The sequence below is a fragment of the Diuraphis noxia genome, unplaced genomic scaffold, assembly GCF_037042655.1.
Source record: "Diuraphis noxia isolate RWA-SAM2 unplaced genomic scaffold, SU_Dnox_SAM2 contig0004, whole genome shotgun sequence".
Classification (NCBI taxonomy): Eukaryota; Metazoa; Arthropoda; class Insecta; order Hemiptera; family Aphididae; genus Diuraphis; species Diuraphis noxia.
Genome location: NW_028301714.1, coordinates 54488487 through 54510068, shown reverse-complemented (window position 1 = coordinate 54510068; position 21582 = coordinate 54488487). Strand labels below are relative to the sequence as shown.

The 21582-nt window shown below is 28.7% G+C and overlaps 1 protein-coding gene across 2 annotated transcripts in view; it reads left to right on the top strand.

Annotated features, from left to right (window-relative positions):
* Positions 1–21582, top strand: part of if (integrin subunit alpha inflated) — a 75701-nt gene that overhangs the window by 20427 nt on the left and 33692 nt on the right. For both annotated transcript variants that reach the window (XM_089227618.1, XM_089227617.1), the window contains exon 3: positions 17554–17675. In XM_089227618.1, coding sequence (XP_089083744.1) covers positions 17554–17675 — 122 coding nt within the window. The remainder of the gene's footprint in view (positions 1–17553; positions 17676–21582) is intronic.

Genomic DNA, 21582 nt, shown 5'->3' with positions numbered 1-21582 from the left:
TTTAAAATTTAGTTGAATTATTTAGGTCTCCCGACACTATAACAACAATACATTACTTATAGGTTTAAGAGTTCAAAGTTAGTCTATGCCTCTATGGTTTTTATTATTATGATTACACATTTACATTATATCTAATCTGCAATCGACGGATGATGAAGTTATATATTCAGATTATATTTATATTTTGATTAAATGTCTACACTTTATATTCTAGAACAATAACGTAGGTATGACAGATACAATTATAATAAAAACATGATGTCATGGTAGATATATCCTATATATTATATATGGCACTCGTGGTCTATTCAGATATAATATATATTTAATATTATATACATATGATAAGCAAATGACAATAATTAAAGGGTTTAAGGGTTGTAGTATTTATTGTAATGTATTATTATAGAATTTAGGACTTGAAAAATGCATTTAGTTTTTTCACTATTGATTCGCGAAGTTATAGAATATATTATAAAGAATAAACTGGTTCCAATACAGTTAAACCCCATTACCCCCTTCCATTATATCTTTTCATTGTGATACGATTGTAATCGGAAATTATGTTCCATCTACAATTAACGCTTGGATATATTATCATGTGGGCGAGATGGGATGACCCTGACCCCAGGGCATTGAGTTCTTTTCAAATCACTTAAATACAATCCCAATATTCGATTAATAGGTGTAAATATTAGTATTAATATTATTATTAATAAAATAATTATTAGGGCCCGGATTTCAATACAAAGTGCACCTGTTTTTAATTGATCATAGATAATGCTTTTCAAGTATAAAATTCGTTTCATGTAACGAGTGTTTTAAAGCTAAAAATTTTATTTCGCATTTTTTTGCATATTTCTGCGTTTTTATGTTTTAATAGCATTTTTAGCATTATTGGGTCATTTTTATGGTTTTTAATGCATATTCGTTCAATAAACTATACAAATTTAGCGTATTTATTAATATATATTTTAGTGTATCTATGTTTAGAATTAATAATATTGCCCCAAACAAATGCGTATCAACATCATAGCAGCATCACGTCAATTTTTCCATTTTTTTTTTTCCAATAAAGTAATAAATATATTTTAATAATAAATTTCAAATTAAAATAACAAATTGAATAAAAAATTAATATAAATGGCATTTTTAAGGTAGCATTTTTTGAGGTAAAATGCATTTTTGGCTAGTTTTTAGAGCATATTTGTATGGTTTTAAGTGCATTTAAATCCGGGCCCTAGTAATTATATATTTTTGTCCATATGGATATGGATATTGAGTAAAACTAATAAAAATTATTGGTTTACCTATAAATTATATTTAAAATTTAAATAACTAGAGGTTGTTGTATACATACGTCTTCAAACCTGTTTTAAACCCCATTTGTAAAACGTTTAGGGTTAATCGATATTAGACAATCGTTTTACCTAATGAAGCATTTAATTTACTTTTATAGAGAGGGTATTCATGAAAATTATACAAATCGAACGACGAACGTACTAAATATGTTAAATTTTAACATAGCGATACACACAAAATAAATGTATTTGAGTGTATTTTCTTCTAAATATTTTTTTGTACATTTTAAAATTTCAATAAACATTTCAAGTTGTGTATTATCTATAGGCATTAAAAATGTTCAATAAACTATTTAGACATTAATGTATTACTAAATTTGTTCTAATTTTTCTTTAGCATTAAATAGTGTTTTTGTATGCGTACCCACAAGTTAACAACATAAAATATATGTGGTTTTATTGTTACAATTTATAGGCAGCTACACGTTGTGGAACGATTTTTTTTTTTTGATATATTAAAATAAGCAATAGATATTAGAATAATTATATATATTATTTTGCTTGATGTTTTTTTTTATATCTCAAGAGTAAAAAAAAAAGTTTTTTTGTATTAGAAAAATCATAATATGTGACTGCAGGTTGTGTAATTGTCAGTACCTTACAAAGTTTATTATATAAAGAATAGAACAGACACCACTATATATAATACTCAAAATCGTTTAATTAATTACAGTTGTCTGTGACCACCCAGAAGTCTTATATTTGAACTAAAATTTAGAATTATATAACGATTAATCATATTCCATCATAGGTATTATTAATAGTTAGTTAGATTTAATTGAATGAGGTTAAATTTATCTTGGATGATATAGAATATATATATTGTTTTTATGTAACAGATTGAGCGAATTGTATTCAATTTGAATTTAAAAAAATGATGAACTTTCAAAATAAATATTCATGTGACCAAAATTACTGAGACACTTAATATGTTATAATCATTGTTGTGCTGTTTTAGTATATGTTTAAGCTTTTAAAGTTAAAAATCACTTTGATAACACTATGTTGTGTTAACATTATATGATAAATAATAGTTTATTAGGTCGGGGACGCGTCAAGCGAATATTTACCAAAGACTATGCGGTTGAATGATTTTTTGAAAGATGAAAAGAAAACATTCAGTTTTCTATTTATGGACATATTATATAAATGGGTACACATTATTAAAGGTTACTTGGTCAATTATTAGGTAGGTACCTGCTACCTATATATAATATGTATTTATATTGCGTACAATGTAAATCCTATAAATTGCAATAAAGTTTGCATATCCATCATAATCATAAAGAATAACCTCGATAAAAATCCAACAGCTGTTATTGTTGACGTTAACTCAATGACAAAAATAAAAATCATTATTTAAAATGCATTGGTAGATTGAGTAAAATCGTGATAAATTAGATATCCAACGTCGGCGCAATCAGTGATTTTATATTGCAATCTCTATAACATTAATGTAGGTATAGGACATTTAATCAAAAATATAACTACATTATATGTGATGTTATTATACGTTGCTATGTTCAATATTTTCTGTCTAGTTTAAAAAAAATCTTTAAATTAACATAGGCAATTAGTACCTAAAATAATATATAATATATAATTAGTATCCTATATATAGAATTCAAGCTTCTAATTTTAAAATATTTACGTATTACAAAGATGCGAATTTAAGCAAATCGTTATAAATTATTTTTGAATCATTTTTGAAAATGGATGTAAAATTAACTATATATCCTACGTATTTGCGGGTCATACTCTTATATAATATCTTAAGATTCAATTAAAGAGCATAGTTTTGATTATTTAGTTCATAACTTCATAAGCATATTATTATAATTGATTAGGTACTTAATTATTTGTTAAAATTATCTAAATATATATAAATTATTTGTAAAACAATATAAATTGTAATTATATATTATATTTAGAGCTCGGAAGTTAATGACCTTAAAAACAATAAAAAATGACCTAAAAAAATAGAAATATGAAAATATGACATAAAAATGGAAAAAATTACCTAAAAAAATAGAAATATTAGTTTTTGATTAATAAAAATACATTTTTAAAAATATTTACTGTATTTTACTATAAAATTCTATATAAATTTATCAAAGTTTCGAATTACTCAAAATATGACATAAAAATGACAAAAATAAACTTAAAAAATGAAATTATGACTAGTCTAATAAAATGACTAATCTAAGTCTGTGGTATTTTCCAAGTTTTAAGTTATCGACATAATGGTCAACAAGAAACGATAAGAACTGAACTCCGGCTAATAACCATGCAGTTGATGCCACGAACAATTAATAAAAAAAAAAAAGGAAAAAAAAGAACTCAAGTGTGAAATCAATAAAAATGTCAAAAAATGACTTAAAAAGTAATAAACACCAAAAAATGCAAAATAAAAATTAGTTTTCAGATTCACATGCTAATGAAGAAGATTTGTGGCCAGGAAACCATCGTTTAAATTTTTTTTGTAACTTTTTTGAGTCTAAAAAGTTCCAAAAAAAAAAAAATGCTGCAATATGCATCAACTTACTAGCCCTAAATTTATATATATATTTGTTCAGTTAAATTTGTCTATAAATTAATTGTAAAATGTCAGACGCATATAATAGTATATGTAAATATACAACACACTTACGTTAGTTGATTCAAAATTTAGATATATTACTGATGTACCTGAGGGTCCTGAGGCGCTGGTTTACAGTTAGGAGATTAAAATAATATTTTTAGTATTTATGCGAATTAACTTTACATAATATGTTATATGCTTATATTTATAAAGTAATTCATAGAAATTGGTCGTTTTATTCTAAATTTGCAACAACAACAAGTATTTCTTCGAAAAATTGTAGAAAGTTTTAGCTGTTCATTCATGTTTGGCTTATGTAAGTGGGTGTCTGGCGAAGGTCGGACGCGGGCCACATGGAGCACTCCATATAAGGTTAAGGTGTAGGTAAAATAGGCCTCGCCCTTCACTTTATTTATTAGCTCATTTTTGTAATTTTGTTGCTGACACTGCCGGGTTATTGCAGTAAATTGACAAATATGTAAGCGTATGTTTGTTTGACTGTATCAATTAAGGTTAGCATTTTTGTTCATTAAACCTCAATTACCGGGTAATTATGTGTTAATATGGTCTAACCTTATGTCATTCACCAAACTTCATTCACATCTATCAAGTCAAATCAATTTAAAGACTTAAATACTATATTTAAGTCATATAAATTTTATATCTTTGGTTTTATAATATATTTTATACACACCCCTATTCTATTACTAGTTTATTACGTATATGTATATTCTTCGATTAATATAAATACATTACAATACAATATAATATAATACAATACAGGTTTTTTTCTAATAAACGAATTAATATATTTGTTTTAACATTTTTTATTTACAACCTATACAGTGCGTATACTAGTATACTATACGCATACTATAGTGAGTTATACAATAAGTAAAAGTAATGAATGAAAAAAAAATTGACAAATAAGGAAAGACGACGGAGAAAAATCAGTAACCACAGTGTAAGACAAGTTTTGAGGAGAGAATATAATATACATATAGTATGTATATCGGTTACTTTTCAAGCGTCTGGGACGGGTTATCTGTCATTTATTTTAGACTTACGATGACTGATGAAATTTTTTAGAATTTCAGAGCTCTACTATACACGAGATATTCTTTGCAGATGGATAAGCAATAGCTTATTTAATTTTAGTTAATATAACTTAATTAATTATTAAGTAAGTGATTTGTTAAGCGGAACAATGTTCGTTGGAAAATATTTGAACAGTTTGAATAAATTATTTATATAGGAAATTTATCGTTTTTTTATTCGTGTTATCAATTTATTATACTTAATTATTAATTGAAGATTTTTAACTATTATGTTTTTGATTGTAGACGGTATAGGTACCTCATCGTAATTTATATAATATATTTGTGCAATAAAACATAAAGGTCTAATTATTTTATTTCAATATTTTTTAAGAAAAAGCAATGAGAGTATTATACTTTATCAAAACCTTTAATTTAAAAAGACGTTACTCTAACATTTGTGTTTGATTTTTACCCTTTTTATTTGTGAATTGATGGTAAGTATCTTTCATTAAACCATTTAATCCATTATTTCACACTCGTGTATGCAAATTTTTTGAATACAATATATTTTATGAATAAGACAATAAAAAACATATTGAAAAATAAACACATGTTTGTGTAACTAGGAAAACGTGATCAAATCTTCAGGACACATGAAAAAGACAAGTTGAATAAAAAGAAAAGTTTTTCATCAAATCAAATATATATTATTTTTTACGTCATTTAAATACCTTAGCGATTTCTTGACTTTTTTTAAATTTTATTCGGATTTCACACATTACATTATGTTAAACTATATACTTCAATAACAATCGTATAGTCGCGTGTTCGTTCTATATATATGAACACCATGTGAAGATATACAAACATATTCATACCATACATATAACTAGATGGCATCGTACATCTGTGCGTTTTACTTTTGTGCACCGCTCACGACTAGTAATTCTGTGGAAAAGGGTGACGCGTTCCATTAGACTGGAAGTGATCCGGTCATCCGGATGTTCTTAAATGTACGTAGGTGTACACACAACGCTTCGCTTACTTCACTTATTACTAGCGATTTTCGAACGGAGTTTGTTCGAGAGTTGTTAAGAATTAGACGAGACGGCGGTTAGCTGCCGGAAGCTACCTGCAATAGAATTATAGAATTATATTATGTTCAGATATCAGATATGTTTCTAATTTCCCATTAATTGGAATTCCATGCTTTGATAATTTACCCCATAATAAGGACTGAACCAGTCACGCTTTTGGTTTTCTAAAATCAGGGAATCATTATCAGCCAACCAAGTGGATGTCAGTGTTATTTAAAAAATATATAATATCGCTACAAAATCATGTGGCGACCGATATGGCTGTGCATGCGAATTGTTAGGTAATAAGATAATTAATATCGGTCTGTGACTTATGAATAACTTATTAAAACCGATAAAATAATCAGAATGTCATTTTTGCTAGAATTTTCAATCGATGGAAATGTTATGATAAAAAAAACATATTAAAGGTTTTTAACATCAATAATACAATCAAAACTATACCATTAATAATCAGTATAATATAATATTGTAATATTTTGTTATTATCAGCAATAAAAATGATAATTAATACATTAATTGCATATTATTATTGTATCGACCCCTGCCATTCGAAACGTTTATCATTTCGGCGATTCGTGATAAATATTGTACATCGCGTACCTACATTCTACTCGTACACTCTCTCTCGTTAGACTGAAACAATTTTAATTTGAAAACACGATTGACATTCAATTCTGTAATTATTTTGTACGGTTCATGGCGACAACGTAACCTTTAATTATTAAATATGGGTACACGAGTCCTCGCAGGTTTCACCGGTAACGGGGGCATTCGCGGCGCGTGCGTGCATGGCGCTAAGTTTGGACTTGGCGACCGACTGTGTACGTCTGCGACGGAAATAGCCACCCGCACGATTACACCGACGAGTGCGACGACGCTGCAGTCACCGCGTTTTCCGCTCTCGGAATGATTTAGCGCTTCGACTGAAATATATATTTTTGTACGCAACGGCGGTGGCGTCGCTGTGCAACACCGTTGGTCCAAACGATTTTCGAGACGTCTACATTTCTATTTTTCAAAACAACACAACCGACAAAAAATACCTACGCGCTCGATCATGCTATATTAATCATTAATGTGTGTTTGAAAAAGAAAAAAAAACAATAAGATTCCATTACGTGAATGATATGATATAAAATAAACAGACGAATCGGGGGCGGACGATATTATTAACATAATAATATCATCGTATACCTGTTATAGTATATTCGGTATGGCAAAAGTGGCAACGTGTGGAGGAGGCACGGGCGCTCATTTCCGAGGTGGGCTGTGAATTGCGATGTGCATATACGCGACTCGCCCAGTAAAAATTAATTGACTCGGAGGTCGATGTCATGAGAATACGGGGCAAACAAAACTATAAGAAACGATCTATGCGCACGAAACCGTTTTAAATGAAAAAAAAAAACAATAATTCTCCCGATGTCCTTCTTGTCATCGAACGAATTTAAGAGAAAAATCATAAACTGTAGTTGTTGTAAATTGTAATAGATTGTATATTTGTTTTTTTATATTATAATAATAAAATATTGTATTATATTTTCAACTGGGTTGATTGTTTTTTTTCATTGGACGGACGTGAATACGTGATAATTAATAAGAAGTCAAAATATTTAAGATTAAATCTCAAGTGAAGATCTAAACATTTGGATTAATTAAGAATTTATAATATGTGTATAATATTTAAGACTTCGATGCTTCTTTAGTTGACATTTGTTGTAATAAATATGTATAAATATGTGTGCGTTCTGCCGCCTGTCAAACTGTACGTACAATATAATTTTATAGTGTAAAAATAAAACTTAATTTTTATGCTACAGTATTTATATATAGGTGCATGCAATAATAATAATTTGTTGCCCCCAAGCGTTTCAACTAATACTCACCTCGACTACTGCCGTGGTTCCGCCTCTAATAATATACTCACACACGGTTGTACAGGACGCTGTGCCTCCGTTATTCAGCCAACTTTAAACACGTGGTGTAATTAGTGTATATCTCTTGGACCATTTCTCACCCTTATGTACTGAACATTTTGAACCGTGTTAGAAACTAACTGACACGAAGTTGTGTTGTACAAATACGTTATATAACATGGGCCTCAATTAATCTGTTCAAGACGTAGCCGTCGTGTTACAGTCGTGTCACTGTTTACCGTTCGATTTATTTTTAAAATACCTACAGTGCGGTATAGATCGTATCTAATAGTTGTATTTGCTTCCTACTTAAAATCACCAAGTCCAAATCATATTACTCATTACCTAGTCATTTATTTTGTAACACTGAAATAATATGTTGTGAATTTTCAGTAGCACCATTAAAATAACAACATTATGGCTACTTTTTCACATTTATATAAGCGTGGGTTGCAGGAGACTACGGTATACTTGAAATTAAAAACCAGGTTGGAAACCTGATATTTTAGACCCACTGGGTGGTTTGGCGGCGAAATAGGACACCAAAATTATGAGACTGCTGTCAAATATCTATGACACAGAACTCACTATCTCTAATATGGACGTACAATAATATCATTAGTAGAAAACAATAAATTTTGTATGAAATTCGTGTACAAAAAGTACGTATCTTTTTGTCTTGTCGTCTGTCGATTTAAAACTAATGGAAATATATCAGTTCAAAATAGCAACTTTTGAATAATTACGCTGTCCATCTATATATCTGCACAAGAAACAAGCATAGTATGATTTTATTTGAGCCGATGATGTGTAGGTACTATCATAACCATCAATAGAGACTAAAGGGACTGCAACCCAGGACGCACTAATACAAATGTTAAAATGTGGTCACTAGTTTTTCAGTTTATATTTGAAAAAAAATATATTTACAATATAAAACAGATATTACATAACGATTGAAATGATACAAAAATATTACTTCCTAGTCAAATATATTAAGATTTATAATGAAAAATGTGGAGGCATCAAAAATCTTAATCCTATCCTTGAGTTGGATTTAAAACAGATTATACATTTGATAAACAAATAAGTGTAATTATTAACAGTTCACCGAGGAAAAACTATACAGAATATAAATTGTCTGTTCTTCTCACTCTATAAGACGTCTCTGATACATTATATTTTGATATTTTTAAGTACGCAATATGTGTAGGTACTATAGGTAATATGTATACAAGATTAAAGCCACATTTATTATATATTTATAATGTATAATGTATATACTATATTTTTTTTATTATTTTTTTTTATTTTTATTGGTACAGCATCAACATCATGGTTTATATACTATATTATATGTAATGAAAGTAAGAAAAAAGAAGTTAAATGAAATTTTGAAATTCCCTTGTACCCACGGCTATACCTATGCCTATAGGCTACATTATATAATTACAAGTACAATCGATAGAAAAAAATACAAGCTATTAATTGTTACCATTTACGTCGAGTGTATGTTGCTTACCCGTGGAAAAGTTGTTTATTTCCTATTAAATGCGTTTTATGTCTTTAGACAAAGGAGCATTAAAAATACTCAGAAGAAAAATATAGAGCATGGTAGTGACTAGACGATGTATCTTGTTATATTCCGTTACTAAAAGAGCTATTAGAGTTTTTAAACCCGCAATCTTTCCAAGATCTAAATAATTGTCACAGTCATTCACATGTTTTTTTTTAACATACATACCTACATTGTTCCGTAATTTCTCAATTATATTAATTAATATGAGTTCAACGATATTTTTAATTTTATAAAATTGAATACAAATAAGATTACCTATTAATTGTTGTTTCTACAATTCCACACTATCAATAGCATATCTTCATAATATTCACATATTTTGTTTCGTAATTCATCATAATATAAAAGATCTCTTACATATATGGTATACCGTATACAATAATATATCATATATAATTTATCATACAATGATATTAGTTGTTACAGCATTTGTTTTCTTATTGTTTCCACCCAATACAAATAATAATTATACGAAATAATTGTAAACAGCCAATTCAAAAATTTTCTATGCTGTAAAATCAGTGCACGTGGATATCGATTAAAAATACGAACATTTTATTTTTGAAATAAAAATGTCAATAGGGGACAATTTAGGTATATCTTTTATTAATTTATTGATGTCGATGTATTAAGTACCTATACCTTTATACCTGTTGACGGATTATATTCAAAAACATGTACGATTCATAGAATGAGATAAAATGTCAATACTGATTAAAATCGATAAAATTCTATCGCAAACTTTGCTATCGCCTACATCTTTAATATATTTAAGATTTCAATATAAAATGTCAACAGACGACTATAATAATAAATTGTGTACAAAAGATAAACGATAGATTCAATATTTTCAATAAAAACGTTGTTATAAAATATATGTGTTACAGGGTCAAGGTTTACGTGTGTTTATTATGTATATATATAATAGAGTATTGTTCAAAGAAGGTCATATATGTATAGTTTTTTTTTATTTAAAGATATTTCATATTTAATCTTTTAAGCCTATATAAACATCAATTGTCGTATATTAGCTGTTAATATGACAATCGAATAACATCTGCAAGCGTTTTAAAGACACATAGATACTTACATACGATTAAATTAGCTTTATAAACTGTTCATCACAATACCATAACATTCAGCACCACGTATAGAGTATTAATGATAAATTACGTAGTTATAATATATCAACGCGACTAGAAATTAAATAGTAAGCAACGCAAAATTAAAATTGTTTTTTAATTGTACGACCGGATGCTAAGATTTAATATTGGTGATACATATAAATACGATCGTATATAATTTGAATGTATTCGTGATTACATAATTAAAACAGATGGCACCTCGTCGACTACCGTGGTTTTACATACGTGCAAAAAATAACGATACGTTGTTAAACACAAATTTATTTAACATGCTGTGGCAACGACTATATTACTATATCGATGACCTTAATACCTTATGTACAATAAAATAAATTTATATGGACACTTCAATGTTTAAAAAAGATACTTAAACATCAATTTAAGTGTGCACCGATACGCCGTGAATTGCATGTAATAGACTCATCGAAAACAGTACACACAATAACGCTTTAGAAACTATTGTTTGCGTAAAAATACAAAAAAATCATAATCAAATTACAATAAGATATTTAAGATCACAATCGGACCAACACAAGTTTATTAAATTTCGATCATTAATGATTTATAATAATTAATAACAGTTAAGTAAAACAATAAACGTTATTACATCTCAAAGACACACACATAATATTGTAGACTATAGGATTAACCAAAATTAATGTTCATAAGGAGTTGACATTTAAACATTGTAGGGAACGCTTATGCAACTTAATTAATCTTATGGTGGTGTATATATTGGTTCGCTCTGAATTCTTGACTTAAAATGTACATAAGTTATAATAAAAGATTCAAAGATTATTATTAATTAATAAATAATAATGCATAACAATTATAAAGTAACGACATATTTATTTTTCGTTTATTAATTTCAGGATAGAAACATTTTTAATATAAAAAATACTAACTTTTTTAACCAAATTAATAATTATTTCATAGTTTTTGTCTTGCTCGAGAGTCAAGATAGTTTTTTTCATTAATTTACCCACTTTTAAAGGTGGGTAAAGATAATATTCATTATATGGGTCATAGGACAGGTCATAGGTCACATAACGTATAGAATTAAACACGCATATCGTACGAAAATAATAAATTAAACAACTAAAACAACTAAAACACACTTCATTGATAATATTATGTACGCACCCACAGATCTTAATACATTAAATATGATAGGTAAATCGCTGATACTGAATCATAGATAATTATTTACCTATACACGAAAATTCGGTGATTGTATTATAATTTGTGTAACATTTTGTTTATTTTGTTAACCATATAAACTTGTTGAAACGATTTATAGGATATTAGAGTCCACCGAGCGCGTTATGGTCGAGGAATAAAGAAAAGTTATAATATCTATAATAACATATTATGTATTAACCCCACTCCACATCATCGTCGTCATAATCGATTCGGAAAACATTTTATTAAGTATCGAAAACATCGTGAGCGCTTTTTATATACGCATAACAATAAAGGGTTCCTTTTGAAACGCAACGCCCTGAATTATATACACAAACATTAGGGTGTGGCTTCTTTGACCTCTCCGCGGCGAATATTCTAAGCACGGGATTTTATCACTCTAAGAACATTCGATCGTTATTACTTTGTTTCTGTTCCCCTCTCTCTTAATTTATTACCTCTATATAGACTCGGTGATCCATTTTTTTGTTCGATTTTTTTTTTTAACCACAGGAAACCAGGTCACGAGTCATTAAATACGACCGGAAGGGTCCTTTGACTTTGGTTATCGGTGTTTGCTAATTTATTGAAATTCCTTGGTGGTCTGAAAATTAACTAGTTGTAAATTGGGTGTAATATTATAATACAATTAACTTAACACAAAATCAGACAACAATGTGTAAAAATAATGTACCTATATAACATTATAGTAATTATACTTTTATATTTACAAATTGTATGTATAGATAGGTAATCTATCACGCATAATACACCTTTCCAAGAAGATTTCTTTTAAATATTAGCTATATTATCTGATGTTGTATTATTTTTATAACTCAAATATGTAATAAATTAATTTTCATTATAAGCCACAAACTAAACCATACTAATATAGTACTGTTGTTAAAACTAAAAAACATTGTTTTGATTTAAGCTTCGTGTTGGGATTATCACAAGAATTCATTAAAAGTTTAAAATTTATTGCTTTTAAACTATTGCATACCTAGTTCCTATAGTAATTACTCGTCAGACGTGATATTTTCAGTTAGTCGTGTCCTCTGGTATATTTACAGGGCTATGTTGAAACGTTATTTTGATACTTGTTCCGAATTTGTTACATTACATTTAAATGTGATAAGTTTTTGTTACTTTACGAGATTGTATTGGATTCATAAATAAGACATTTATAAACTAACTTATATAATATTGTAATGAGCTAAGAAAGTTTACTAAGTATTAAATGTCTTTTATTTTGCTTGGAATCTAAAATATCATAATTTTAGACGTATTATAAAGGTATAATATAAACATTACTTTATTCTGACTTTTTCTTGTTAAATAATAAAGTGCTATCCACTAACATATACATTACTGCACACTATGGCAGTTTTTTTTATTAGCTACCTGCTGGCTACTAACAAGTTCCATTTGTTCAAAGAGTGACCATATAGTAATAACTTAAAATGATTATAAATTAATCTTTTTACCTACGTCTTATTAATGGGCAGTTATTATTCTTCAGGCGCTGGCAGTGCCGCACCGCGATTAAGTCTTATAAGTATATAAGCAATATTTATCACATTATATATATTTTTAGTAAAACCATGCCGTGTTAAGTGTTTAATGATGTATGATTTGACGATATAATTTTGAAAAAAAATATCAACAGTTATAGATTAAACCTATTGTTGACTACATAAAGTAAAAAAACAAAAAACAACAATACAAATTGTATTTGTGAAATAATGCAGGGCATTGGATGGTTATATTAAGTAATAAATATATACCTACCACATATTATTCTCAGTTAATTTTTAACTAAACATAATACTTATTAATATGTGATTATAATTCGTGGTTGAATCTTCATAAAAATTAAATCACGTCGATGAAAATCCAACCACGAAACACAACACGAGTTTATTTTTTTTTACATTTGCAGTATCATTGTTATAATTATTATATCTCTATACGTGAAGTAATTTCTAATTTTCTGATCTAAATTCATATGTAAGTAAATGTGTATATATATACATATTTGCAGAGTTTATTTTGTTTTATACATTTAATGTATTGTTGTTACTTAAATGGCAACAACATGATGAACTATTTAACTTGTTTATATATAAACAAATTCTATAGCGATAAATGTATTACAATACTATACACAACAGCAGTTGCTAAAAATATTACGTATAGGTACCCAAGTCTTGATAACCTCTACTCTCTATATTATGTTCTACTACACGTGTAAGTATATAATTTAATATGTGCCCGTAAATGGAAATGTGCGACGTATCTATCTACACAATATATATACTCTATCTAGTACATTAATATTTTAGTTACTATTTATCTGACAATTCGTAAAGTATACCTACTGCAATGTTACCTACCCATATGCAAGACTCATAATAGCCAATAGGTTGTACCAATTATGTACATAACTCGTACCTGTATGTTAGTAATTCGATCACGATTTTCCATAAGAATCCCGTAACTATATAGATATTTTCTATTACAAAATATGCCTACATCGTCGGGTTGGTGCGGTGTTAAACGAGGCATTGAAAACGAGATCCGAAATATAAATATATATATATACAGGGTGATTCAATAAGCATGCTCTCCCCATTTTTTCCACCCTCAAAGATCATATTTTCAAATTCCTGAGTTTTTTTGTACTACTTAAAGAATGTCCTGTGGCGATACAAACTTCTGTTTTACATAAGGTAACATACAAAATTATTTAGTGGTTAATATTTTTGAAAATTTTGACATGCCAGATTCAAAACCCGAATGAATGATTTCTAATTATTAAAATGTTTTTAGTAAGAATAATAGTAGGTACTTAAAAATGGTTTTATAAAAATATTAAATATATTATGTAGTATTGGAAATAGTATTTAGTATACTTGAGCCATTTTTATAAATTATTGATATTGATAGATTAATATCAATGACTAAAATATACAAATAATTTAATTCCTATTATAGTTAATAACATAATATGTGTCTTATTTAAATGTTTTTTCTATAATAGTCCTTATAATAATCGTTTAACAAAAATATAAAATGGACGAAAAGTTAGATTCGGAATTTATTGTATTTATAGGTAGCTATTTTTAGGAATTATTAATATTGATAGATTAAAATTGTCAAATTACCATAGTCCTCGTATCTTATGAACACATTACTCTGAACTTTTTATTCTTAGAACACAAAGGTAAATAAATCAAAAACAACTCGTATGAATTTTTATTGTTATGTCACGTCGTCAAGTCGAACTTTTCAGAAAAATTATCTACTACATAATTTAAAGTTAAAAAGGGGAGAGGGGGTTCTCATTTTCTTATTTGAAAAACAGAAGTTTGTAACTCCACAGGACACTTCTGAAGTCGTATTAAAATCTCAAAAATTTAAAAATATGGTCTTTGAGTTGATATATTTAAAAATTCCAAAAATAAGATTTTGAATAACTACATTAGGTATTGAAGAAGAAAAAAGGGGTATAAGCACTGTAAGCTGCGTGCTTGGTGAATCACCTTGTATATATTATGTGAGCGTGAGTAATATCATTGTCGCATAATGTGTACCTGCTATGTTTTTTATAAATCCGTTCGATAATCGTTTAGCAGCTTTAATAGGCCGACAAAACCACTTACCACCATTGAAGCTATTAGCACCCAGGCATCTTCTCGGCGAGCACGCGATTTTGCACACACATACACACACACGCGCGTATATAAATACGTAGTGTATACGCGTGTCCAAGCGGCGGCGTCGCATTAATTAACGACGGTCGTGCGAGTTTAAATGTATATAATCATACATTATGTGCCTATACGAAGGCGCCAACTAAATACAGCGTTATCGTGATTTTACTATTCTTCTTCTTCATGCTACATAACATTGATGGTATACTCCTATAATTACCATCTTGGCATCTCGCACACAATATTTATTTACACGATTTACCGGCCTAACGCCAATATTAAGTAAAAACGATTATAAGAATTTCCATTTCAGCAATCAGTCGACGGAGCTATTAAGATGCTGTACGCGACCCGCTTTATATAACAATATGCGTTATTTATATTATTTTATACGAATATACTTTATACGATTTTGTATTATTTATTAAGATAATTATAAAACTTAGTTATACTTGCTGTTGTAAATAATAATAATTCGCATTATCCAGTGGTCATAATATATATACAGTATAAACACGCAGAATAAAAAGGTAAATAAAAAAAAAAACGCATAATGTTTACACACGCGATTTATGTTTACCTACACTCTTATAACCACGAGTATGTAGGACATATTATATTTTAAGTACCAGTACCTTATATTGGTATACTCGTGTTTGTTTACATCACATAAAATTGTTTTGAAGCGTTATTTTTTTTAATATTATATACATGCAAGGTGATTTATAACTAGGTGCACTAATTCGATAAGTAAAATTTGATCATTTTAAAAGAAAAAATTTTAATTCAGATTTAACATTAGTTAATGTTGAATAATAAATAGTTATTTTTTTTATTAACATAACGTTCTCAATCGTTTTTTACCGCATTCAGAGAGTTTTGATGATTGAGTGAACCACAACTTTTGTTGAGGTATATACCGTATATCCCTTTAGTTTTATATACTCCTGCAGTCCTGCTTTAATATAAATTTACATTCATATAAAAAAAAAAACATATTTTTATTATTTTCAAACATTATTCGATATTCATACATCAAAATTAGAAAAAAGTATTTTGTTTCTTATAGTGGTATTACAAAATATATGTAATAAGATGATACAATTTGGTTTTTTAAAACACGACGATAAGAAATAAATGGTTCAAATTGAATAGCTTAATGAAATGCAGTAGACTATAAAAATATGTTTTCAAAAATCCCAAAACAAATTTGGAAAATAAGTGTAATAGTCGTTTTAATGAATCGCCCGGTAGCTATTTCCGTGAGGTAACGTTTCAATTTCAATAACGTTGTCTGTATAACGACGAGTCGACGAACATTCGATTCTTGGCTTGTTATATACTATTATTATTATAGGTATATATTATAATATCATATGCGTCTCGTCGTATGTCCGTATGTGTGTAATGTGTATATACCAGTGACGTTTCGAGTTACGGTTCGATGCTCGTCTTGCATCTCCAATATAAAAGTCTAGCATCACTGCATTAGTGTACATATATATATATATATATATATATATACACGTGGCCCGTGCTTGCTGGCAATTTACAATGCTTCCTGCCTGCACCCGAATTTCAGCCCGAAGCGTACACATATATAATACGATAGAACTAACGAAATGCTATACAATAATTGTAACGTGTAATCATATAGAATATTATAATACTATCGCCGTATATATTCGTCTAAATGTTTTATGCTGCTGCGTTAAACTCAAAAAGCGATAATTCTTTTTCGGATTGAGCAATTTTCTCGTTTTTTATTTTTTTTTACCTTTAAGTGCCCTGCCTTCCTCCTCCCAACAACACGGACGATACTTTGATAATATAATTCAATTACATCATCATCATAATATACTGTATGCTATTAAAATAATATACCTATGAAGTTCTGTATACTAACGAATGACATTCGTATGCGGTTTTCCAGGTTGCTGATCGGAGCACCGGAGGCACAGACGGCACAGCCGGGCGTCGAAAAGGGCGGCGCCGTGTTCAGATGCGGCACGACCAGGGAGGACGATTGCGAGGAGATACCGTTCGACACGAGAGGTGAGTTTTCTCACGCTGGCCAGCAGCGTTTTAATATTATTATTATTATTATTATTATTATTATATACATTGAACCGACTGACGGACGGACGGACGGCAGACCGCGACCGGCCGACCGATCTGTGTTGTGAAAAGCGCCGAGGCCGTTATTATTGGACACACGGCCGCCATATAATTTACGACTCGCGTTGTCCGTAATATACGAGTCGCGATCGTATATGAAGACATTAAACAAACGTATAAATTATAATATAATATACCTACTACATAATATGTATATATATATATATGTGCAGTCGTGTATATTGCTATGCAGTTATATAATAATAATATGTGTATATAGGTATTAACGCGCGCCGTGTTACCCGACTTGACGGCATACAATATACACACAGTGATTCGTTACTGCCACTCATCCCCCCTCATTTTTTGACTTAAGTAATAATGAATTTATTCAAATTTAATTATTTAGATTTTTTGAATAAAGGAATACTAAATTACTTTTTTTTTTCATTTACTTAAATTTTTGATGAGAGATTTTGACAAATTTAAATTAAAATTCTTATACGTTTCCTAATTGCTAAACATTGTATGTATAAAGGTATACTGAGGATAATAGTCTTTAATAATTATTGGTTAAAGGTATATGGATTTAAGATATGGAAATTGCAGTTATTATCTAATAAAACTAAAAGCATATTAGTTACTTGTACCTATAAGTAGGTATACTTAAAAATTCAAAAATCAGAATTTGAATAATGCATTAAAGAAAAAATAGTGGGCGAGTATGGACGGTAAATTACCCTATACTCTATTACATTATACTATATAGACTCTGCCTTGTCGTAGCAAAAATCGACTTCTATTCTTCTCTCTTTAATGCAACCTGTTGTAACCAGTCATAACAATAACTATCTCTCTTATACATGTCTTCCTCGGTCCCTGTATATTTATTTGTTATAATATTCGAGATGTGTTTGTACCATCACCATAAAATACACTGCTACAGCAGCAAAAATGAGCAAAAAAACCAGTCGAACGCAACTCTTCACACTCTCACAATCGATTTTCGTGTCTTAGAACAGAATTGTTAAATATAATAATATTGAAATGTTCTGTGTTTCAAAATCTACTCCTTATTCTTACACATACAACATAAAGAAATATATTTGCTATAAATATAGCAGATGATTATATATATATATATATATATATATGTGTGTGTGTGTGTGAAGATGTAATGCGGCAACATTTAAAATACCTTTGTGATAAACGTTTAAAAATGCTAATGAAATGAAAAAATATTGATTATATTATAATATTTTAAAATAGTAAAAAGTTAGATATAATTTTCTATTTAGTGTTTCCTAGGATCACGTTCTTGAAAGGTTAATTTTCGAGATAACACATGCAATATCATACCTAACGGATTGGGATAATGCTCAAATAATCATGCATTTGGTTCGTCAATTTTATGGTCACAATATATAGATAGGTTTTCGATTAAACATACTGTTATATTATAATATTATGTACTATTTTTGAGGTGCACACTGCGCTGGCGTGTTATGAAATTGAACGACTCTTTGGATGCCACGCCATTATAGGTTGGGCGTCAGGAGGCGCGGTAAATAATTCGCGCAGAATCGTCGCGCGCGCGAACAGAAGAAATGACACGACTTATGGTGCTATATTATACATTTATTATTTATTATTCTATACTATATATCTGTGTGTCCGTGTGTGTGTATTTAATATAATACATTGTACATTTATAATATACGATTGAACAGATGGCCGCGGAATGTGGCACGGTATATATCCACCGCGAGGCCGTAGGCCAAAACGAAGTGAAATTTATTATTATTATTATTACTATTATTATTATATTACGTGGAAGCTCGCTGTACGCGGCAATGAATAAAAGGTTGTGGTCAAGAAAACTGAGACGGATTTAATAGAAAGACAAAAATAAAGAGAGAAAAAAGTGCACCGATAGTCTGGTTTTTATGATTGCTGCTATATATGTGGATCACGAGTTAATGGGCCTGATGGAGAACAAGCGTGAAAGCGACGCTGAAGGAGACGAAAAAAAATATAATCACAGTTCTATAATATGTATATACTGTATATGCGTATAGTTACTAAGGTACTAATGTACTATGATAATATTCGTATCTCTGTTTAACTAAATTAAATAGAGTCGTTGGCAGCAATACTTCTATATGCATTACGTATACCTATATAATATAATAATATTATTACAGTATTTTTATATATAATTGCGTAATTAATGACGTTTTATAATGATTCTTTAGATTACTACTGTTCGCTGTCTATGTATACACACAAATATAAAAGTATAGATGGATATGTATATATATCTGTAGGTGTCTGATAGAGCTGGCGGTGGAGTGCTAACCTCTTTAACGATAAATGCTATATTATCAAACTGATAATTATTACTTATGTTCATGTAATGGTCGCAGCAGCACTATAGATAATATGAGTTTCACTAATGCGAATTAAAGAGCATCTCTAAAACTCTATCTATAATGTTAAGCATTATTGTTTTCATTTAAACTTTTTAGGACTGTATAGGCAGGAAATAATATAACTCAATAAAAATGTATCTAATCGTAAGAAAAATCGAATAAAAATATTCCAACTAGAAAATGTGATAACATTTGGTATTCTAACTGTGTATTTCCTAATTCATGCAAAGAATGTATCAAAATAATATTATTATAGTACCGTGTTCAAATTGATTATTCTAAAAATTATTTTTTAATGGCTAACAAATATAATAGAATTTTAATGAAATATTAATATATTACAAACGATTATTAGAAATAGTTTTTTTATCATCACATTGTTTCGTCTAAGGAAAACTGTTGCCTAATATCCAACTTAAAATATAAACTCTAAAGGTAATATCGAATTCAGACTCGGGATCGTATTTGTTTTTAAATTATATAGGCGTCAACCATTAGCCATTAGGTGGAAAACAATAAATGGTATAAAAATATTAAAGTCACACATTTTAACCAACATTTTATACACAATATAATATTATATTTTTCATGAAGTAGAATTATATGGAAATAAATAATAAAATAATATAATATAAGAAGTGTTGTGCTATAATAATACTCGAAAACGATCAGTTCTCAAGTAAGTTTATCGAAATTTAAAAGAGTGAGTTTCTTTTATTTGCTGCAATTTGAGTCTAAAAAAAGACACCTCTTGAAGCCATTATAATCTACGCGGACGTAATGAGGTGTATATATTAGATTTCAAATAGTCAAAACGGCCGACAGAGACTTAACATAGTGTACTTTACACATATTGTAGCAGTATATATTTGTACTAGTTTATATTGTTGTTGTTATATACTTATATACTTAAGTACCTTATACTTATACATCTGTTGTACATTTGCTTTTGCATCCACGTTGCCTAACCTTATAATTTTTTTATTTATATGTACTATGTACATGTAAATCATGGTCATGTTAGGATAGAGTAGTAATCATAAGTCATAACTTATAAATATCATCATCAAACGTATATATAATACATATTTAAGCCCATAATATAATAATATTAGTTGTTAAAATATAATTTTTTATTTTGCATATATAATTTAACATATTTTAGATTTTTGGTGTGCATATTTACTAGTATCTCATTTGTATTAGTTTTAACTTCTAAAGCATCCACTAAATTAGGGTGCGTATCATTAGATATAACTTCCGTATAAACACATACACATGTTACTATCACTAATGTCAAGCGCAAAAGCTTTTTTTTAAACTATAAGTACCTATATATCATATTGATGGTCATCGTCGTACTTTTAATAAAAGATTTTGTTTTATTATTTATTTATTTTAGTCAAGAAACT